The 23,654-nt window shown below is 38.5% G+C and overlaps 1 protein-coding gene across 5 annotated transcripts in view; it reads left to right on the forward strand.

Moving 5' to 3' along the window:
* TMCC1 (transmembrane and coiled-coil domain family 1) overlaps window positions 1–23,654 on the forward strand; it is a 159,565-nt gene that overhangs the window by 86,632 nt on the left and 49,279 nt on the right. The window contains exon 2 of one of the 5 annotated variants that reach the window (XM_079795377.1): window positions 13,584–13,685. The exons of 3 other annotated variants lie outside the window; for them this stretch is intronic. In XM_079795377.1, coding sequence (XP_079651503.1) covers window positions 13,584–13,685 — 102 coding nt within the window. Of the gene's footprint in view, window positions 1–10,286; window positions 10,969–13,583; window positions 13,686–23,654 lie in introns of those variants that run through there. One more of the 5 variants, XM_079795379.1, reaches the window with a different exon arrangement.

Consider the following 23,654-nt stretch of genomic DNA (forward strand, 5'->3'; position numbering starts at 1 on the left):
GGGGAGGAGGACAAGGGAGGAGCAGAGGCGGGGCCGGGGGAGAAGGGAAAAGCAGGCGGGCTGGTGGAGAAGGCGGGCCGGGGGACAAGGGAGGAGAGCAGGCAGGGTGGGGTAGAGTGCAGCAGGAAACCCTATTGCAGGATTTTTCCTGCAACGGGAACGCTGGTGGTAAGATAAAAGACAAAAACTACTGCCCTATCTGGTTTGGTTCAGTGGATAGAGCATCAGCTTGTGGACTGAAGGGTCCCGGGTTCGATACCAGTCAAGGGCACATACCTCAGTTGCAGGCTTCTCCCTGGCCTGAGCCCTGGTCAGGGCTCACGCAGGAGGCAACCAATTGATGTGTTTCTCTCACATCTATATTTCTCTCTGTCTTTCCCTTTCTCTTCCACTCTCTCTAAAATTCAATGGGAAAAATATCCTCTGGTGAAGATTTTTAAAAAAAATAAGACACAAACTAATATTGAGAATGAAAGGGGAGCATCACTACAAACCCCATAGGCATAAAAAAGATAATGATCCACTATTAATAACTCTATACTCATAAATTAACAACTTAAATGGAGATCAAATTATCAAACAAACTACCAAAACTCACCTAAGATATAATAGATAGCCTGAGTTCTGTAATAATAAAAGCGTAATATGCTAATTAGACCAGACAGCCAAACAACGGAATGACCATCCAGACGACCTTCCGAACGAAGCTGGGACTGCGAGGGCTGAGGCAGCTGGTGCGGCTGCAAGGGCCGAGCCCCTTGCACGAATTTAGTGCATCGGGCCTCTAGTTTATAATAATAAAAGTGTAATAAGCTAATTAGACAAGACATTCTTCCAGACAACCTTCCAGATGAAGCCAAGGTTATAGCTGTGGGAACCAGGCAGCCGCCACGGCTGCCAAGGCCCACTATTGCACAAATTTCATGCATTGAGCCTCTAGTTATTAAATAAATGAAATTTGTAGTGTAAAACATTTTTGAAAAATCAAATAGTTTCATTGGCAAATTTTATCATACATTTGTAGAAGAAATGTACCAATAACCAATGCTATATGATCTGTTACAGAAAACAGAAGAGGAGGGCACTCATAAGGCCAGTGTTACCCTAATATCAAAACCAGACAAAAGCTGTATAAGAAAACAAAACAGCAGACCAGTATCCCTCATGAATATAAATAAGAAAATGCTCCACAAAGTACTAACAATCCAGCATAGCAATGTATATAAAGAATAATATGCCAGCCCTAGTTGGTTTGGCTTAGTGGATAGAGCGTCGGCCTAGGGACTGAAGGGTCCTGGTTTTTATTCTGGCCAAGGTTACATGCCCGGGTTACAAGGCTCGATCCCCAGTAGGGGCATGCAGGAGGTAGCCGATTAATGATTCTCTCATCATTGATGTTTCCATCTCTCTCTCCCTTTCCCTTCCTCTCTGAAATCAATAAAAAATTTTTTAAAAAAGAATAATATGCCAGCCCTGGCCTGGTGGCTTGGTAGGTTGGAGCGCCATCCTGTGTACCAAAAGTTGTAGATCCCATTCCCCCATTCCTGGTCAGGGCACATACCTAGGTTTCGAGTTCCATTCTTGGTTGGGGTGGATATGGGAGGCAACCGATTGATGTTTCTCTTTTCCCTCCCTCCCCCTTCTCTCTCTCTCTCAAATTAATAAACATATCCTCGGATGAGGATATTAAAAGAAAAAAAGAATAATATACCACATCCAGGTGTGGTTTATATCAGGAATGTGATGTCAGTTCAGTATTTGAAAATCAAACAACATAGTCCACAATATTGACAGCCCAAAGAATAAAAACCAGTTGGTTATATCAGTTGATACAGAAAAAGCATTCAACAAAATTTAATAACCATTATTTTAAACTCTCAGCAAAGTAGGAATCGAAGGGAATTCTTTATCAAGATGCACTTGATAAAGTGCATCTAGCAAAAAATTTAAAATTGCAGCTAACTTCATACTTAACAGTGTAAGCTTGGATCTTTTCATTTTAAGATTGGAAAGAAGATAAGAATGTCCTCTCAGTCCACTCCTATTAACATTGAACTTGAAGTCCTAGCCAGTACAGTAAGGCAAGAAAAAGAAATCAAAGGCATACAAATGGGAAAGGAAGAAATAAAACTGCCCCTATTCAAGCTACATGACTGTCTACATAGGAGATCCCAAGGAATCCACAAAACACTCATAGAACTAGTGAGTTTAGCAAGGTTGAAACACACAATCAACCCACACAAACCAAACCAGCTTTTATATACTTTGCACTGAAAAATGAGGGGAGGGGGGATGTACTATTTATAAAAGCAGCAAGAGAGAAACACGTAAGTATATTCTAAAAATCATATACAGGATCTTTATGTTGAAATGCTAACACACTGATGAAAGAAATAAAAGAAGATGTAAATAAATACAGAAATATATTTAGGGACTAGAAGACTCAGCATAGTAAAAATGTCATTTCTCTTCAGTTGTCCTATAGATTTAATATAATTTCAATTGAAAAAATCTCAAGATTTTTTATAATCATAGGCAAGTTTATTCTTAAATATTTATGGAAAGGCAAAGGAACTAGAATTGTCAAACCAGTCTGAGAAAAGAAGAATAAAGTTGAGTGAGTTATTCCATCCAGTTTTAAGACTTACAAAGCTACAGTAATCAAGATGGTGTCATATTAACAAAAGGAAAGATACATAGATTCTTGGAACCAAATAGAAAGTCCAGAAATAGAACCACATAAATATTTCCTTTTTTTTTTTTTCTTTTTTGGTTAATCCTCACCTGAGTATATTTTTTCTACTGATTTCTAGAGAGAGTGGAAGGGAAGAGGGAGACATTGATGTGAGAGAGACACATCAATTGGTTGCCTCACTACATGCCCCAACTGGGGTCAGGGATCAAACCTGCAATCCAGGTGCACACCCTTGTTGAGAATTGAACCCGAGACTCTTTGGTGCAAGAGCCGATGCTCTAATTTACCAAGCAACACTGACCAGGGCTCAAAATCATTTTATTTTCACACACACACACACACACACACACACACATTTTTATTTCATAAAGGAAGGGAGAGGGAGAGAGATAGAAACATCAATGATGAGAGAGAAGCATTGATTGGCTGCCTCCTGCACACCCCCTACTGGGGATCAATCTCGCAACCTGGGCATATGCCCTTGACCGGAATTGAAACCAGGACCCTTCAGTCCGCAGGCTGATGCTCTGTCTACTGAGCCAAACCAGCTAGGGCATCCAATTAATTTTTTATAAAAATGCAGACAATTCAATGGAGGAAGGAGAATGTTTTCTCAAAAAAGGTGTTGGAATTTGACATGCCTATGCATACACATGAATAGACCTCACACCTTATACAAAATTTAACACAAGGTAGATTATAAATCTAGGTGTAAAACATAAAACTTAAAAAAAAACACACATAGAAAATCTTTGACCTTAGATTAGACAAAAAGCATTCTATAGTCTGTGAGAAAAAATTGCAAATTACATATCTGACAAAGGTCATATATTTAGAATACATATATATAAATTGTCAAGATTAACCAATAAAAGGACAACCCAATAAAAAATAATCAAAAATTTTTAAATAGTCCCTTTTCCAAAGAGAATGTACAGTGGTGAATGCAATTTAAAACCATGATGAGATACGACTAATCAAATGGCTAAAATAAAACTGACAATTCCAGATACTGACAAGGATTCAGAGAATAGCTGGAGTCTCTCTCATCATTGCTTATAGGAAAGGAAAATGATACCACTACTCTGAAAAACAATTCGGTGACTTTCTTTTTAAGTTAAATATACACTGTCCGTGTGACCCAACAAATCCATCCTAGGTTTTTAACTTACAGACATGAAACTTACATTTTCATAAATCCTTTACACTAATTTTACAGCAGGTCTATTTATAATTGCTGCCAAATGGAAACCATCCAAATGCCCTTCAACCAGTGAATGGATAAACAAACTGTGGTACGGCCATACAATGAATTACTACTTAGCAATACAAAGAAGTGAATCATTGATGCATGCAACATCATGGATGCATCTCAGAGGCATTGTGCTGAGTAAAAAAAATAATCTCAAAAAGTTATATACTGTATGATTCTGTTTATATAGCATTCTCAAAATGACAAAACTGGTGGAAAGAATGTGTTATGGATTAGCAATGGGGTTAGGTGTGACAACACAAAGGGAGTCTTTGAGAGTGATGGAACTTCTCAGTATCCAGATTGTGCTGGTGGTTACATGAATCTACTCACGTTTTAAAATTCATAGAACTGTACACATTTCTAAGAATTCAATTTTGTGGTTTTAATTTAAAACATTTTTTAAAACATAGTGGCATAAAGTGACTATTTTTTCATGAGTCTGTGGACTGACCAGGTGTTTCTGCTTTACATTGTGTTTGCTGGGATATTGGTATGCTTGGAAGGTCCAAACGGCCTCATTCACATGGCTAGCAGTATGTATTAGCCGCTAACTCAGAGTTCAGATGTGGCTCTTGACCAGGGACCTTGATTCTCTTAGTCTTAGTACTTTCTACTTGGTTGGATGGGCTTTTATTTTCAACACTAGAGGCCCATTGCAGGAAGATTCCTGCAATAGGGCTTCCTGAGGAGGTCTCCGCTGCCCGCCTGCTTCCCTCCCTTCTCCCCTGCCCCGCCTGTTTCCCTCCCTTCTCTGCCACCCCGCTTGCTTGCTTCCGCAGCTTCGATCCCTTCTGCGGTTTCCTTCTATGCTGTCTTCAGTCTTCGCTCTGTGCCTGGATATGCAAATTAACCACCATCTTGGTTGGGTTAATTTGCTCCTGATTGGCTGGTGGGTGTGGCTTGTGGGGCATAGTGGAGGTACGGTCAATTTGCATGTTTCTCTTTTATTAGATAGGATGGCAACTGGATTCCAAGGAGTGTTAAAAAATCCCAATTTCTAAGCACTTATCAAGTCTCTGTGTCATGCTTGATAAAGCCTCATTTGCCATAGCTAGTCACATGACCAAAGGCTGGGTCATGTGACTAGCTATGGCAAATGTGTGGGAAGAGGACTGCATAGGGCATGAATACCAGTATTGGCTCATTGGAGACCTCCAAATTACTGTGTATCACAGATAATGAGTGGGTTTTTTAAATTTTTTCCTTGTAACTTAACTTTCCTTTAGGACTATTTATATTTAACAAAAATATTAAGAGACTCCAGTATCGAAGAGGGACTAATTGAAAAAGATTATTATTTAAAAAGATATAAACATCATTTTTAAGTGTTGAAAATGTATTATTTTCTATGAGTCTATGATTATAGACCAGGCGTCCTCAAACTACGGCCCTCGGGCCATATGCGGGTGTTTTTGCCATTTTGTTTTTTTACTTCAAAATAAGATATGTGCGGTGTGCATAGGAATTTGTTCATAGTTTTTTTTAAACTATAGTCCGGCCCTCCAAGGGTCTGAGGGACAGTGAACTGGCACCCTGTTTAAAAAGATTGAGGACCCCTGTTATAGACTCACATCTTTATAAAAATTTGAGTTCATCCTTTATGTACCTGATTGGTTTTCCTCATAATTCTTTCTACCACTTACTGAGCCTCAGTACAGGGAATGGGGCTCCAAAAAAGCTCACATATGAAAGGTGCTAAGAGAGTAGATTCTTTTTTGAAACTATATGTGGTGATGGATGTTAACTAAATTTATTGTGCTAATCATTTCATAATACTTAGTATACTAGTACATGTATCAAATCATTATGTTGTTCACCTAAAACTACTATTATACTAGTATATGTAAATTATATTCTTTTAAAATGCACAAAAGAGCTCACATAGCACTGCAGACAACCTCAGGATTAATTCTGAGGCTGGGAAGGAATCTTGTTGATCATGTAGTCAAACAGCATCCATAGAAATAATTTGTCTCAAAGAAAGGATTTATATCAGAAATACCAAACCAGAAATATCCTATAAAATGAGTACATTTTAGAAATTGAGGTGTTTTTGGTTTTGGTTCTTGCTTATTTCTTTGTTCTTTTGTTTTTAAGCAGTGGAAAACATGAGAAACCAAATTGTTATGACATGAATGAATGAAGAAAACGTTTGTAGGAGTGCAACAACATGGTGTAGTAGAAAGAACACAAATGGGGAATCAGAAAACGTGTATTCTAAAATCTGATATGGCCACAACTACATCCTTCACTTCTCTTTCCAAAGCTTTGGGTTTCACATTACAAAATGAGGTGTTTGATCTGAACAGTGCTTCTTTACGTCCTTAGGAGGCTCTAGATATCAAAATCTCTGAGGAGACATATAATTTGGGGGAAAAAATAGTATAATTCTTATTTTCAAAATACAAACTTTAGAAAGCAAAGTATAATAAAAGATTCCAGGCTGGTAAGGAACATAGAACATCGAATGAGAAGGTACTAAAGAAGATTTTTTTTTTTAATGTTGAGAAATTTGGCTCAGTGGATAGAGCATCAGCCTGCGGACTGAAGGGTCCCAGGTTCGGTTCCGGTCAGGGGCATGTACCTTGGTTGCAGGCACATCCCCAGTAGGGGGTGTGCAGGAGGCAGCTGATCGATGTTTCTCTCCCATCGATGTTTCTAACTCTATCTCTCTCCCTTCCTCTCTGTAAAAAATCAATAAAATATATTTTAAAAAAATAGAAAATATAGATAATTTGAAATCAGTAGATAGCAAGATCTCTTTATTCATTTTTTTTTACCCCTAAATGCCAAAAACAGTATGTGGCACATATAATACTTACTGAATAAAATAATACAGGATCCCTCCATTTAGAAAATTTTATCTTGGACTTTGAAGAAAATAATTTAGAAAGGTAAAAGTTTCATTCCTTTGTTTAGTCATACCTTTCCTCTATAGATGAGCTATGACTGTCTAACTCTTTTTTGTCCCTATGAATACCTGTCCCTTTTTTGGCCTAAATTCTATTGTTGATTGTGCTGTATCTACCTGTACAGATTTCTGTAATTTATCAGATGCCCCCTTCTGTCCTGGTTCTGGTTCATAGAAAGAAGTAAAAAACATTATGTCTCCTAGCTTTAGGAGTGAACTAAAATCCATACACCAAAGGAATGTTTTACTTTCCTCACAAATTTATCCTCTGTTGGTCTTGTGTTAAAATCATAAGAAAGAATATCATAACTCAAAAATATAGTATAAGTATTCTCTTTCAATTGATAATCACCTCTCTGGCACTGTTCCCTGTGTGTCATAAAATGAATCAAAATTTCTTTTGATAGTCTAGATATCAACACAAAAATTCATGTTCAAAGTAAATTATTCTTTGAGAGGCCCCAATGAAATGACCTAAAGCAAAATTTATTAAATATGGGAAACTGCATATCTAGTATTTAAAAACTACCTGTTTTGAAACTACTTAGTAACAGTATTTTTTCTATTTGTTTCCTAGACTTAAAAAAAATAAGATGTTGGATTATATCTGTATATATAAAAGGCTAACATGCAAAGTGTCCCGTTGGGAGTTTGACTGGGAGACTGGGAGTTTGATCGCTCGCTATGACGTACACTGACCACTAGGGGGCGGCGCGGAATGAAGGAAGGTCCTGATGGGCCCTGATTGCCAGCCAGGCCTAGGGACCCTTCCTGTGCACGAATTTTGTGCATCGGTCCTCTAGTCTTTAAATATTCTTTTTAAAAAAATATTTTTTTATTGATTTCAGAGAAAAAGGAAGAGGGAGAGAGAGATAAAAACATCAGTGATGAGCGAGAATCATTGATTGGCTGCTTCTTGCATGCCTCACACCGGGGATCAAGCCCACAACTTGGGCATATGCCATGACTGGGAATCAAACCGTGACCTTCTGGTTCATAGGTCGATACTCAACCACTGATCCACACCGGCTGGGCTAAGTAAGAATCTTAAAGAATGGGAAAATGGTATTAGAAATTGTAAGATTACCTATTAGGTGTTTGAAGGCAAATATAGGTCCCAAAAATCTTTATCAGAAATTTGGAAGTTAGCAAATTATCAAATTATTAGAGGCCCAGTGCATGAAATTCATGCACTCAGCGGGGGGTCCCTCAGCCTGGCCTGTGCCCTCTCACCGTCCAGGAGCCCTTGGGGGATGTCCGGCTGCCACGGAGGCGGGAGAATCTCCCGCCACCGCAGCTTCTGGCTGAGCAGTGCTTCCCCTATGAGAGCTTATTGACTACCAGGGGGCAGCTCCTGTGTTGAGCGTCTGCCCCCTGGTGGTCAGTGCATGTCGTAGCGACCAGTCGTTCTGCTGTTTGTTCAATATTAGCCTTTTATTATATAGGATGTATATCTCCTTTTTAAATCTAACAGTGAATTAATATTTATAAAATTAAAGCTAGTGTATCTTATAAATGAAAGGCCTTTCTTTTATTTCTTTTTTATTCCTCCCCACCTCACTTATATTATGTACTAACAGACCCTTTTTTTTGCTCCCTCAATATATGTCAAATAACATGTATTAGGCACTTGTCCACTATCTTGCATGAACTACTGTAATAGCCTCCAGAGTTCTTTTCATATACCTACCCTGTCGCTTATTCACTCCAGGGTTGTCTGTTCTTTACTCAGAGTGATCCTGTTAAAATCTAAATCAGAGCCTATTCCTACTCTGCTCAAGACTTCCAGTGACTTTCTTATGGTACTTACAATGTCCTATATAAGTTTGACCTGCTTCCCACATTCAAGCCTCTCTGTCCATATGTTTTGTCTTCTCATTCCTTGTTCATTCAACCTCCTTGATATACCTTATGCACACCAAACCCATTCCTACCTATCTCAGGGCCCTTAAACTTGATATCTCTCCCTGAAACACCCTTTCCCACATATCCATATGGTTATATTCAGATCTCTGCTCAGATGTTATTTTACCAGAGAGGTCCCATCATCCTCTTTCTCTTTTATTCTGCTTTATTTTTCTTCATAGCACTTATCACTAAGAATATATATATTTATTATATTTGTTTATTGGCTGTCTTCCCCATGTAGGATGTAGGCATAATCTGTTCTCTGATGTTTCTCTAGAGCTCAGAACAGTTCCTTAAATATTTGAATAAACAGCTCAACTCAAGTTCTACTTCTAACTTTGAAGCTTTTCTCCAATGCATAGTCATCCACTTTTCCTCGGTTTTCTGAACGTCATTATGTTGCTCCTGTTCTGTCTCCACTGATTCTTTAAAGATTGAGCTCTTATCGTGTGTAGAGTCGGAATTATACGGTGTGGCTTTAAATCCCAGCCCTGCCATGTAGCCATATAACTCTGGCTAAGTTACTTACCTCTCTATTCTATTTCTCTGCATGTAAAATGGCAATAATGAGTAGTACAATTGGAAGACAGGGGAGATGGAATGGCAACAGTGGGCAGAGACCTAATTATCACTTTCTTTGTGTGACATAGCTGTTTGGATTTTTTCATGTAAGTAACAAAGAGCTTTGACAGATTTTTTTTTTTAAGCATTTGTATGACAGGATAAATTTTCTGTTCATTTAAAATTTTAACTTCATTCAATCTGTGCTAATACTGAACTATTAAAAAATTTCTTACAAATTTACCTTCCTGTTTGTGCTGTCATGCAGTTTTTGTTTCATTTCTATGTCCTGTGTTTACTGCTGTTATCTGGCTAAGTTTTATGTGTTAAAAGATTGGGGCCCTGGCTGGTGTGGCTTAAGTGGTTAGAGCCTCGGCCCATGCACCATACACCAAAGGGTCACAGCTTCCATCGCAGGTGTCTCTCTCTCACATCAATGTTTCTCTCCCTCCCGACCCTCCCTCTCTCCCTAAATATCAGTGGAAAAAATATTACCCAGTGGGTATTAACAACAAAAATAAATAAAAAAAGATTGGGTCATTTTTGGTCTGAAGTCGAACTTTCATAATGTAAGGGAAACCACAAATGTCAAGGATTATCTACATTGCACTGTTTTCTCTTGACAGAAATTTCATGTTCTGGCTCCTTTTCCTTTTTAAGGTCTTTTTGTTTCCCTTATTCAAGGAAGAATTTCTAATCGTATACTTGTATACTTTCTTGATGACCTAAAAAGAAACAATAATGTGCCCTAGCTGGTTTGGCTCAGTGGGTAGAGCGTCGGCCTATGGACTGAAGGGTCCTGGGTTCAGTTCTGGTCAAGGGCACATGCCCAGGGTGCGGGCTCGATCCCCAGTAGGGGGTGTGCAGGAGGCAGCCGGTCAATGATTCTCTCTCATCATTGATGTTTCTCTCTCTCTCTCCCTCTCCCTTCCTCTCTGAAATCAATAAAAATATATTTTTAAAAAAAGAAACAATAATGTGCATTAGGTTTGTAACAACCTTTGCCTTTTGGGTACATATGAGAAATGAGATTATTTGCCATATCTTCATTTCTGGCATATATCTGTTACCAAAAATATTTTTTCAGAACATTCTCCCTACTCCATTGTAAAGACACAGAGAAGGGATTCTTTAGCTAGGTCACAATGTCCGGAAGACTGTGTCTTGTCTCAGATTAGAATCAGTATATTATATATGATACAAATCAAATTAACCAATAGTTCTTCAATTTTTTTTTCCCTCCAGACACAAAATATGTTCAGGGAGAAAAGTTCTTTCCTAACTTTTAATATTTTGTGCTGCCTATGGTTTGGGATTCAAAGTATTTTTGGTGCTTATTGCTTAACTGGGCTGAAGATTATCTCATGTGACAGCAGAGATCTCTTGTTTTGGAATTGCCATTACTTTCTAGAACAGCCACTCTGTACAGCAGCCAACATGCCCTGGATCCTCCTGCTTCATATTACAGTGATACTGCTTTGTCAGGGTAGAATTCAGCCTCACAGGGCTGGAGTCAGTCTCTGCTGACCTCATGCCACAGTACAGCATGTTCAAATCTGGGAGAAACCTGAGGGTTATTTGGCATATTCCTCCTCCTCCTCCTTCACAAGCATGGAACCCTCACTCTCCTCGGAAACCGTATGTTGTATATGTGTGTGTATCTGTCTCTTTTTTTAAATCTATCCTTAATTCTACAATTCTATAGCTTTAAGTGGGGGCTGGTTAAATATACAGACACAGGAAATGCTTTGAGCTGCTGGAACTTAGCATTTTTCAGCAGTTGATTTCAGCCACGGCATTTTGCTATTTTTGGACTGACTTGTGTGAAGTTGCAATAATCGAGAAGCATGTTACGTGTTTCCTAGTAGTTCATTTTACCCATAGCTATTTGGGCAGAAAGTACAGAGTGCTCTTTGGCTGTGTGGGAATGCTCAGATCATACTGGAGTATCCCGACTCTTGTATGATGGGCTGCTTCAGTGCAGAGTCAATGTTATCCTCAGTCAGGCTAAATAGTTACCAGAAAATAAGTGTTTTCGTCAGTAAACAAAAGAGTTTGGTTTGCTTTTTGCAGCTTGGGATAGCTTGGGTTAAATTTGAAGGTGCCAGGTATGCATAACAAGTAAGTATATGGATTAGAGCCATTTGAAATATTACATTTAAAAAGGTTATTACCACTGAGCTACTTGTTTTCAGTGTATTTTTTACCTAAGACTTGGCAAGTTTCTGAATTGTAAAGCAGTATGTACATATCTCAGTGCTAAGTTCATGTCTCCAGGTTAGCAAGACAGGTCCCTGAAATACAACTGGATAGAAGGAGGATTCAGCTTTATGCAACACAGTGCCATTTTCACATTTCACCCATATTCTTGAGTAGAAACAGCCTAAAGCTTGATTTTTACCATGATTTTTAAGTTGATTTTATAAATGATACATAGGTAATTCTAAGAGATTAATGCTAAAGCAAAGTAGATTCTTTATCATTTCTGTTACTGAAATTAATGTACAATAATATTGTTTGCTGATGAGACATTGGATTTAAGATCCAAACAGATTTTTCACTCTCAAGTTTGAAGTTAAATTACTCTCATTCCCTATGGTTGATCAGTTAAATGCTAACTTTGTTAGCAGATTTGTGCCTTTTATCTGTATCTTTTCTTTTTTTTTCCTGTTGTTTCTGTAATCTTGGGTTTTAAAATTCTGGCACATCTTTGCTTATTCTGAGGTAATAAAAGGTCAGTTTACTTACCTGTGTTTTATTAAGAACTAGAGGCTCAGTGCACGAAATTTGTGTACTCGGCGGGAGGTGGGGTGTTGGGGGGGAGTCCCTCAGCCCGGCCTGTGCCTTCTCACAGTCCAGGAGCCCTTGGGGGATGTCCGACTGACGGCTTAAGCCTAAACCTTCAGTCGGACATCCTTAGCGCTGCTGCGGAGGCAGGAGTTGCTGCTGCACTTGCCAACATGAGCCCAGCTTCTGGCTGAGCAGTGCTCCCCCTGTGGGAGGGCACTGACCACCAGGGGGAAACTCCTGTATTGAGCGTCTGCCCCCTGTTGGTCAGCACACATCATAGCGACCAGTCATTCTGCTGTTCGGTTGATTTGCATATTAGCCTTTTATTATATAGGATGATAGTTCAGGTTGAATGGGGTGGTCAGAAGGAAAGAATTCTTAGGAGAGCCCTGAAAGGATAGGGGGTAGAGACTGATTGTAAAACAGAAGTTAATTCCTTTTTCTCCATTATTGACAGTCCAAAGCGAGGAGGAAAATGTAAAACATTTTTTAAACATTCTTAGTTGATTTCATGAGAAGAGAAAGTTTGTTAAAAACAAACAAACAAACAAAAACAACTTAGGCCCAGCCAGTGTAACTCAGCAGTTGAACATCAGCCTATGAACTGAGAGTTCACGGTTCAATTCCAGGGCACATGCCCAGGTTGCTGGCTCAATCCCTAGTGTGAGGCGTGCAGGAGGCAGCCGATCAATGATTCTCTCTCATCATTGATGTTTCTATCTCTCTCTCCCTCTCCTTTTCTCTCTAAAATCAATAGAAATATATTTAAATAGTAAATACATAAATCAATCAGTCATAGTACTTGAGTAAATGGTTGTAGATTAAACTGTTTCCTTGCTTCCCTAGCCATGTCTCTCTCTTGTTCAAACTATTATCAATTCTGATGAACTAAAATACTCTTATTGAAACAATATTTAAAATGTTCAGAAATGAAAAAATAAAATGTTCAGAAATGAGGTACTTGCTCCAACATCGGGAATTCTTTTTTTTTTAATTTCTTTTTTTTTTATTAAGGTATTATATGTGTACATATCTTACCATTGGCCCCCCACCCCCACCCCACTCCCATACATGCCCTCACCCCCCAGTGTTTTGCATCCGTTGGTTATTCTTATATGCATGCATATAAGTCCTTCGGTTGATCTCTTATCTCCCCCACCTCTCCCTAACCTTCCCGATGCAACATCGGGAATTCTTAATAAGACTATCTGGTATATCAAACTGCTGTAGATTAGAGTTCAACTATGAACTCTTTGTATGAAATTGCAACATGCTTTGTGAAGAGTTCATTCTAAACTTCAGAATGAACATTTTGAAGAAACACTCAAGAAGGGAAAATGTATCTTATTCTAGAAAAAGACTTTTAGAAAAATGGAACACTATAGAACCCATTCTGTAAATGTTGAACATATCTGTATTTTTATTTTTATTTTTTTAAATATATTTTATTGATTTTTTTACAGAGAGGAAGGGAGAAGGAAAGAGAGTTAGAAACATCGAGGAGAGAGAAACATCGATCAGCTGCCTCTCGCACACCTCCAACTGGGGATGTGCCCGCAACCAAGGTACATGCCCTTGACCGGAATCGAACCTGGGACCTTTCAGTCTGCAGGCCGTCACTCTATCTACTGAGCCAAACAAGTTAGGGCATATATCTGTATTTTTCATCGCTAGTTATCTACTTTTATTTGTGTCCTTTTTGAAAAAAATTATCTTAGTTGTTGAAAGTATTACAGATGTCCCCCTCCCCCCCCCCCAGGCCTTCACTACATTACTGTTTGTATCCATGGGTTATGCATATATGTTCTTTGGTTAATCTTTCTCCCACCCCTTACCCCTACCCGCACCTTCCCTGTAAGATTCATCAGTCTGTTCCATGCTTCTTTGTCTCTGGATCTATTTTGTTCATCACTTTATTTTGTTCATTGGATTCCACATATGAGGGAGATCATGTGATACTTGTCTTTCTCTGAATGACTTATTTGGCTTAGCATAATACTCTCCAGGTCCCTCCATGTTGTCTCAAAGAGTAAGAAATCCTTTTTTACATCTGCATAGTATTACATATCTATATTTTAAACACATCCTATATAATAAAGAGCTAATATGCTAATTAGGTCAGATGGCGGGACAACCTTCCAGAACGACCAGTGGGCAGGGGGCGGGGCCAGCGAACCTGCGCCGCCAGGCCAGCCGTGGCGGTCCCAGCGCCGTGCCTTTTGCAGAGGCGGTGGTGTGGTCCTGGCGCCTCCACAGAGGTGGGACGGGGCATGACCGTGGTGCCTCAACTTCCCATGGCCGCACCCCCAGCCGGCCCGGCCCCCGACCGGCCCCCACAACCAGTGGGTAGGGGGTGGGGCCAGCACTAAGGAGCAGTAAGCCCGGCTTCTGGTTGAGTGGCACCCCCCCACACTCAGTCAGATGCCAGGCTCATTGCTGGCAAGCACAGTGGTGGTGGCGGGAGCCTCTCCTGCCTCTGTGGCAGGCAGGTGGTAAGGAGCAAGGGGTTTTGGACTGGGAGAGGGGATTGGGCCTAAGCCAGCAGGCGGACATCCCCTGAGGGGTCTAGGACTGCGAGAGGGTGCAGGCCGGGCTGAGGGGACACCCCCTCCCCCAGTGCACGAATTTCATGCACCGGGCCTCTAGTTAGATTATACTATTCCCAAATGTTGACCAGTTCTAAAGATTAGTAATTCCCTTTTTCTTTTTAAAAAAATATATTTTATTGTTTTTTTACAGAGAGGAAGGGAGAGGGATAGAGAGTTAGAAACATCAATGAGAGAGAAACATCAATCAGCTGCCTCCCGCACACCCCCTACTGGGGATGTGCCTGCAACCAAGGTACATGCCCTTGACCAGAATCAAACCTGGGACCCTTCAGTCCATAGGCCGAAGGGTCTATCCACTGAGCCAAACCGGTTAGGGCAGTAATTCCCTTTCTTAATAACCCTGCAATAATATACATATGTTAAAATCATGTATGTGATGCAGATGGTCCAGACAATTTCTTGGCAATGTTGACATTGCCTCGTTTTCTATACAAATGCCCAGATTTTACAATGGTAATTAATTTAGAACATGCATGTGAGGTCACTTGTCATATATAGATGCTATGCCTTTTGAATAAGTGTTATTTACATTGGGTTGTCACTATATTAAACAGTGAACTTTTGAAAGATAAAATGAAACTCCCCTCACATCTAAACCTTCAAACTGCTGCTGTCCTAAATCTCATCATTCTATAGGGTTCAGATTGCCACATAAAGGTCAAATCCCATAGAAACAATGCAAAGGTCTGCCCATCTTATTTCACAGGATTCCTTTTTAATTCAATTCTATTCAAAAGTAATAGCTAGAATAGTGATTTGATGAGAATTATACAATACTACATCAAGAGACTATTTCAAGTTGTGTTTCCCTATTCTCAGTGCTCAAAATGCCTTTATCTCCTCTTTAAAATTAACAAACTCATGTTACTATATAAGGGTTGGAGGGAAAAGGTCAAGAACTCCAACTTCAAGCTTAAAACATTTGCCATAAGTTATTTTAACTTATACCAGAAATTATTAAATGCCAGCTCCCTTATATTCTATCTGGAACAGAGGGGAGTGTAAACCAATCATTTGTTCATTCATTGAACAATTATTGAGTCTGCTGTGTATCAGCGTTTAGAGTTTGAGATGTGTTTGGAATAGATCAGTTAACAATACAGACATATTCTCTGTCCTCATGCAGCTAACATTCTAGTTTGGGAAGATGATGACAAATATAAGCCTAATGAAAATAACAAAGATAGGTAAGGGAAATTGGAAGTTCTGAAAGTAGACTACCATTTTTAATGTGATAGTAAGTGTAAGCCTCATAAAAAAAGAAAAATTTGAAGAAGGGCTTAAAAGACCAGTAAAGTAAAATAGGAACATTTGAGATTTATAAGCCCAGGAAATATGATTAGAATATGACCTTTAATTCTCACTTGCTCTTAATGAAAAGTGTAGTTGTTGTTTAAAGTCTGAGGACAAGTAGAGTATACACACTGTTTAGGTTGGTATTTGGGTGGAAGAAAGTATTTTATGTTCAGTGGAAACTTGTGAGGGAAAGTTTATAAAGAATCATTTCTGCAGAGTATAGAAGCCTAATTCAAATTGGCTTTTCTTTCTCCTGGTGGTTCCTCATACATATTGTCTAATTTGAAAAATCAAGGCACATTTTAATTATGCTCCGATTCTAAGTTCAGAGAAGAGATTTTTATGGAACTCCAAAGAAGCTCACAGAAATATGTATGGTCAAGTTAACACATAATTAAGGGAATGCAGTTGATAATTAAAAGGAGATCTTGCCAACCGCCCAGCGTAGCTCAGTGGTTGAGCGTCAACCTATAAACCAGGAGGTCACAGTTCGATACCCAGTCAGGACACATGCTCCAGTTGCGGGCTTGATCCCCAGTGTGGGGCGTGGAGGAGGCAGCCCATGGATGATTCTCTCTCATCATTGATGTTTCTTATCTCTCTCCCTCTCCCTTCCTCTCTGAAATCAATAAAACTATATTTTTAAAAAAGAGAGATTTTGCCTTAGCTGATTTGACTCAGTGGTTAGAGCATCTGCCCAAAGACTTTCAGCTGGCCCAGCCGGTGTAGCTCAGTGGTTGAACGTCGACCTATTAACCAGGAGGTCACAGTTTGATTCCCCGGTCAGGGCACATGCCCATGGGCAGTCGATCAATGATTCTCTTTAATCATTGAAGTTTCTATCTCCCTCTCCCTTCTTTTGAAATCAATAAAAATATATTTTAAAAAATAAATGAATAAAAAATGAAGTATATTTTTTAAGAATAGAAATGAAAATAAAATACATTTTCCTAAGGTTCTCAGAAATGGGCCACAGATTGTTGACCTTATTTTATTGTTAAGAGTTTAATCATCTCCTGTTAATTTACCTATTTAAATACTATGGCAAGTCTGTATACGGTAATGAATTCCTAAAATCTCTGAACAGGGTTTCTTCTCTCTTTGAATTTGGAACAAGTCATTTTATTGTTATGTTAGATTTAAAAAAAAATTATTTTAAATATTTTGAGCCAAAAGAAATCGGACCAGTGAATGTGATGTCATCTACTACTGGATTCTAGCAAGTAAAATCAAGATTGAAGGCTTTCAGGTATTTAAAGAATGAATCATGTTTTGTGAAAACTCTTAAAATTGTAAAAATCAGATGTCTAGGAATTTATCAACCCACCCACCACCCACCCTCTAGTTTTTCATCTTCAGCCTCAACCCTGCAAGCTTCAATCCCATTTCTTAGGTACTAAACCTTGATTGGTTTTAAACTCTGTAAATCACAGAAGTCTCACAACTGATGGGTGGCAAAGCAAGGACTCAATTCCATCTCCTCTGCAGACTGGCAAGCACCCTTCCAACCCCATCTTACTAGTATAATATGGCCTGCTATCTAAACTTAATGGTGTGAAAAAGTAGAGTACTATATAATATGTTGGTATATCAAGAGAAAAGGTAAAGGGATGAGAAACTGGACATTTGGTTGTTTTTTTTTAAATAACAAACTTAAATTTGAAAGGAGGTACGTTTCAGTAAGTAGCCTATAGAATCAGTCTTCACCTTGCTTTCTACTCTTTCTTGGTTGTATTTCTATATTGAGTCATATGTTATTCTTAGAGAATATTTGGAACCACTAAGGTTCTATGCAATTTAGTGGAAAATTAAATAGTAAAGAATAATGAAGCCAGGTTATTTTCAGTTAAAATAGCTTTGTATCTGTCCACTGCCCCCCCCCCCCCCACACACACACCCCAAAGCCATCTATGGCTGGTAATATTTTGAAAAGAATAAATTGAGATGATTCCTTGTTCTTCTCACATGGACTTGAAATAGATCATTGGATGCTATTTTTCTTCATATTTTCTCAGATGTGGAAAATTGTGTTTATTTTTTATTCCTGAGAGCCTCCTGTATGGGATTTGGGAGATACAAAATAGATATTAAGTAAGGATTTTCAAGAGATGGCTTATATAGCTCTGACATAGTCACTGTGGTGAATACCATTTTCTAAAACATTATAGCATTACTTATATATTACCTCCAGATGGTAATTTTCCAGACATTGAATATGCATATTCTAATGATTTACTTTATACTCTTTAAATTTAAGTGTTTTGGTTTTTATTAACATTGAAGGTGTGATCTTACTTAGAAAATAAAACTTAAATCAACCTTATTCACCAGTATTTTTTTTTTCCTCATGAGCTTGCTATTTTGAAAATGTTTGTTTACAAGCAGCATTTATGATTTTCCCTTTTAAAAAAAAAGAGAGAGAATTAGGGACTAAGAGCCAGTCAGCATTTCTGAACAGCACTGATACAATGATATCACCTGGAGTAATTATAATTCCAGACAAAATTAAATGTTTGTCATTTTGGTCTGCCTATATACCTTTACTATGGGAGAACGTACAATTTCCATTGGGCATTTGGAAATCTTGAAAACAACTTGATCCTTTTGTGGATCTGAGGTTGGAAATCACTATTCTGTATTCTTTTTCATGACATTAAAAAAAGACTTTTTATTATACAATTTAATTTAATAATTTATATGATTCTGCAGTTGCTTTGCAGATGGTACTAGGGGTTTACTTGGCCCTTCCTTGAGTTAGGGGGTGGTATTCCCATCATGGCTTTATGTACTTTGCAGTTGTGAAACAGCTCATGCAGCACCTTTGAGCCTTAGCTGAAGGCATCATGATACATGATTCCTTTGAGGTAGGCAGAGTCTAAATAAGCAATTTTCATTGCTTATTCTACTTATTTAATTAGGTGTCTCGGATAACTTAGCTAGTTTTTAAAGAAGGTCAATGCCTATATTCTTCCTTCCTAAAACCTCTTAATTCTGATAATTGTCTTTGACACTAAGCAAAAGCCTCTCTTGCTCTCCTTTCTGAATTAATTAGTTCTAAGCAGTAAAAGAAAGTGCTTGCCTTAGTTAGAGGTCCATCCTATATAATAAAGAGGTAATATGCAAATTGACCCTCACTCCATCATGCCAGCACAAGATGGCTGCGCCCACAGCGAAGGTGGGGTTCTCGTAACGAGTGATCAGCAGGGACCTGAGGCTGCATGGCGCCAGGCCGGGGGACCTGAGGCTGCGCCCCCTTCCTTGTGGAGCGTGACGGGGGACCTCAGGCCGTGCCCCCCGCCCGGCAGGGCTTGATGGGGGTGAGGCTGGCCAGGTCTGGATCTTGCCCAATGGGCATGGGGCCAGCTGGGTCTGGGTCTTGTGCGATTTCGAGGTGCACGCAGGTGGGCGGGGACTTGACTCTGGGTCTCGCAGTGTGCCCCAGACTCTGACAGGAGGAAGATTTTCATATACATTTTACTAATTTTCTTTCATCTCTGACATTTCTGTTATAGAGAAAGGGCAAATAGCAATATTAAAATATTTCCTCTAATGAATTCCCTTTTAATGTGCACGAATTTCGTGCACTGGGCCACTGGTATGATCATATTAATCTCAGAAGATTTAAAAACCTTTCCAATTCCTTGCTTTGTCATTTTTCTGCTTCCTCACCTACTGGCTGGTTATGGACATTTGTTTATGCATAAAGAGAGCTGCTGAAGTCAAAATTGAATTCAGCTGGACTTTTTAGCTGAACTGGTTACTACATAGAGAAGCGCAGAAGAAATTTCTTGAGGAATACCCAGCCAACTGATGGGACACATTTTAACTTTAGTGCCTTTCTTGCAAATCTGTTCTCTGCCATCTAGGACTACAGATAGTAATTGATGTGTTAGACTTATTCTTCCTTGACTCAACTTTATCCATCTTTTGCCACTTTGGAAAAAAATGTATCTAGTCAATCATCAAGCATCAACATCAAGACTATCAGTCTATAGAAACAGAATAAGTTCTATGGTCTTTGGACATTTTTCCCTAGTGCCGTGGTTGGCAAACTGTTGGCAAACTGTGGCTCTTTGGCCCCTTGAGTGTGGCTCTTCCACAAAATACCACGGCCTGGGCGAGTCTATTTTGAAGAAGTGGCGTTAGAAGTTTAAGTTTTAAAAATTTGGCTCTCAAAAGAAATTTCAGTCGTTGTACTGTTGATATTTGGCTCTGTTGACTAATGAGTTTGCCAACCACTGCCCTAGTGGATCCTTTATGAATATTATAGTAAAGGGTGAAAGAGAAGGAGAACATTAGGCATTTTATCTGAAAAATATAGTATAGTATTCATGAAGTCTGACAGCTGAGATAGGCTTTAATAATATAGGAAAGCCTCTGGAATTAGCCTTGGTTATTATGAAGAATATCTTTTGTCTGGGATTTGCTTCCAAATAATTGTAGGGGAGGGGAGCATGGGCCATGAGTTAAGCTGGATGAAGACTGCGCAGGATTTTTTATCTTCTCTGCTTTTATATATGTTAGTAAACAGGTTTTTAAAAAGCATCTTTCCCCAGAAAGTTTGGAAAGATAAAATATATTTCCTTATGAAATGTTCAACATCCTTGATATTCAACAGTGTTGAACACAATAAAGATATTATTGTAGGTTTGTATTACTGGGGAAGAAAATATTTTCTTGTCAGAGATAATTCTGAATTTAGTAAGTCATTTTTTAAATGTTATTGTAAAAATTATGGTATATTTATTAAGGAGCCTATTTTCTCAGTCTGGGTCCTAAGTTTTTTTTTTGTTTGTTTTTTTTTTCAATTTTTTATTAAGGTATTATATGTGTACATATCTTACCATTGCCCTCCCCACACCCCCCTCCCATATATGCCCCCACCCCCCAGAGTTTTGCATCCATTGGTTATGCTTATATGCATGCATACAAGTCCTTTGATTGATCTCTTATCTCCCCCACCTCTCCCTAACCTTCCCCTTGTAATTTGACAGTCTGTTTGATGCTTTACTGTCTCTGTATCTATCTTTTTGTTCAAGATTATAATGTTCTTTATTATCCATAAATGAGTGAGATCATGTGGTGGGTCCTAAGTTGACTTTGCTGCTAAAATGCGGACTTGAGTAAGTCAGTCTCTTCTATATTATTAGGTTGATCACTCATATTAAGATATCAATGCCATTTGAGATACTATAACTTTAAAGCGAGTATTTGCAAATTTTTTTTTTTTTTGTAAAGAGCCAGATAATAAATATTTCAGGCATTAAGGGCCATGTATATTCTCTGTTACATAGTCTTCTTCGCTTTGTTGTTGTTGTTCTTTACAATTCTTTAAAAATGTAAAAATTCTTGTTATCTCTTTTGTAAGAGCTTTTTAAAAATAGGCAAAAGGCTAATTAATTTCAACTACACAACTGTTTTTTAGTTAGATGCTTTGAGAAATAAAAATAAGGATACAAATATTTTAAAAGGTAAAATTATGACTCTCATTCAAAATGTGTCAAATATTTATTTAACTCACTAATTAACCAGTTATTAGGAACTAGTAAGATGTTAAATTGGCCCAAATAAGAATTGGACTTAAGGAAATTTATATTTTTTACCAGACAACATTTATTTGCATTGCATCACCAACACTGTCCACAAGGTAATTTCCATCTCTTCAGAGCTGTAAAATAACCTAGCCAAAAACAAAGAGCCAGAGAATTGGATAGATAACACTAGGAAGTCCCTCAAAAAGACACTTAAAATCTTTTCCATTTTAGTTTTTCACAATTTTTGCTGAAACTCTCCCATCCTTCTGGTGATCATAACTAATTCCTAAAGATTTTTCTTGGTCACAAAATGATTGGTGTCATTAGGTTTGACTGGATTATTTACATAAGTACAGTAAGAGTATTAATCAGACAGACATCCTTAAATTTTCTTTGCAAATCCAGAGTCAGACAGTTTTGAGCAGTGATATTGTATTTAAAAAAAATTGTTTTTTAGAGAGAGGAAGGGGGAGAGAGAGAGAGAGAAAACACACACATCAATCAATTGTCTCCCATGCCCCAACTGGGCATCGAACCCACAACCTAGATATGTGCTCTGACTGGGAATCAAACCTGCAACCTTTTGGTGTATGGACAACGCTCCATCCAACCGAGCCACCTGGCCAGGGTTTGAACAATTATTTAGGCTATAAGATTAACTTCTGTATGGAAGTTTTCATAAGGAATCTTAGAATGAACTTTTAAACACCTCTATTATTTACTATTCCAAGGTTAGGAAACCATGTCTAAGAAACTCACTAGATTTCACCTGCAGTGTTGATAAAGTTGGATGAGTTAATCTTACCTTCAAGTCCCCAACATTTGCTAAGGCTTACCAGGAAGTAAGTGACCTCCTTTATCACCTGTAAGCCAGGGATCCTGTAAATACAGGCATCAGGTCAGTTTTCCTGGGAAGGCTTCTTTATAGGCATTGGTTCCCTATATAAAGTCAGCTGTTGTTCCTTAATGTGGTTCTCTTTTGGTTTCTCACCCAACAGAAAATAAATATTTATCATTCTTCAACAGAGACCATCAAGTGGTCGACCATAAAAATCAAATTCTCAATCAGTGCTGCCATCAATGAGGGGTAACTTATCAACTGTGTTTAAACCAGAAACAAAAGCAAAATCAGCAAGAGAAAAAATTTTTTTGAGAGAACCAGAAAGTCAGCAAAATTAAAGTTCTAGTGCCACATGAGATTTACTTTGGGATTCAAGAAGAGATATACCCGTGCTAATTGCAGCTAATGAGGGCCACTTCTCTGGCAACTCTTAAATCCATTGGCATCTTGGTGGAACCTCAAAAACTGTTCTAGGATAATTTTTGTTGTTGTTGTTGTTAATCCTCACCTGAGGATATTTTCCCATTGATTTTTATAGAGAGTGTAAGGGAGAGGGAGAGACACACAGAGAGAAACATCAATGTGAGAGAAACACATCCAGTGGTTGCCTCCTGGTTGCCTCCTGCATGCACCCCGACCTGGGCTGGAGCCTACAACCAAAGTATGTGCCCTTGACTGGAATCAAACCTGGGACCCTTCAGTCTGTAGGCTGATGCTCTATCCACTGAGCCAAACCAGCTAGGCTGTTTTAGGATAATTTTTAAAGGTATAATAATGTCTCTCATAGAAATATACAATGAACACTTCTCATACACAGGGTCTACTTGAGACCCAGGCAACTCTTCAGGGCTGCTGTCTTCCATATGGTAGCTTATCCAATCAAGGCAGTTTTGATCTTATGGCACTTTGTCTCAACACAGGCTTCAGTGATCTCAATGGTAACAAAAGAGGATAAAAGAACCTCACACAGTGTCTGTTTTGGCTTTCTGTGAGCAGTGAGATTACAAAAAATTTTTACTTTCTTTTATGCCCATTTATAATTTCAAAATTTTCTATAATGAACACGATTGTCTTAAAAGAAGGGATATTAAAAATGCTAATAAACAGAATTAAGCAGACATCAGCTAGTGTTGATGCTAGTGGTGATTTTTTTTGACATTGTTTTTATATAAACAAATACTTACTCTTTTGAAAGCAAAGACAAAACTTGTGTTAAGTCATTAAATTTTTTATTAATTTTTTCTGAAGGGCCAA

Source organism: Cnephaeus nilssonii (genome assembly GCF_951640355.1).
Source record: "Cnephaeus nilssonii genome assembly, chromosome: 17".
In the NCBI taxonomy this organism is placed as follows: Eukaryota; Metazoa; Chordata; class Mammalia; order Chiroptera; family Vespertilionidae; genus Cnephaeus; species Cnephaeus nilssonii.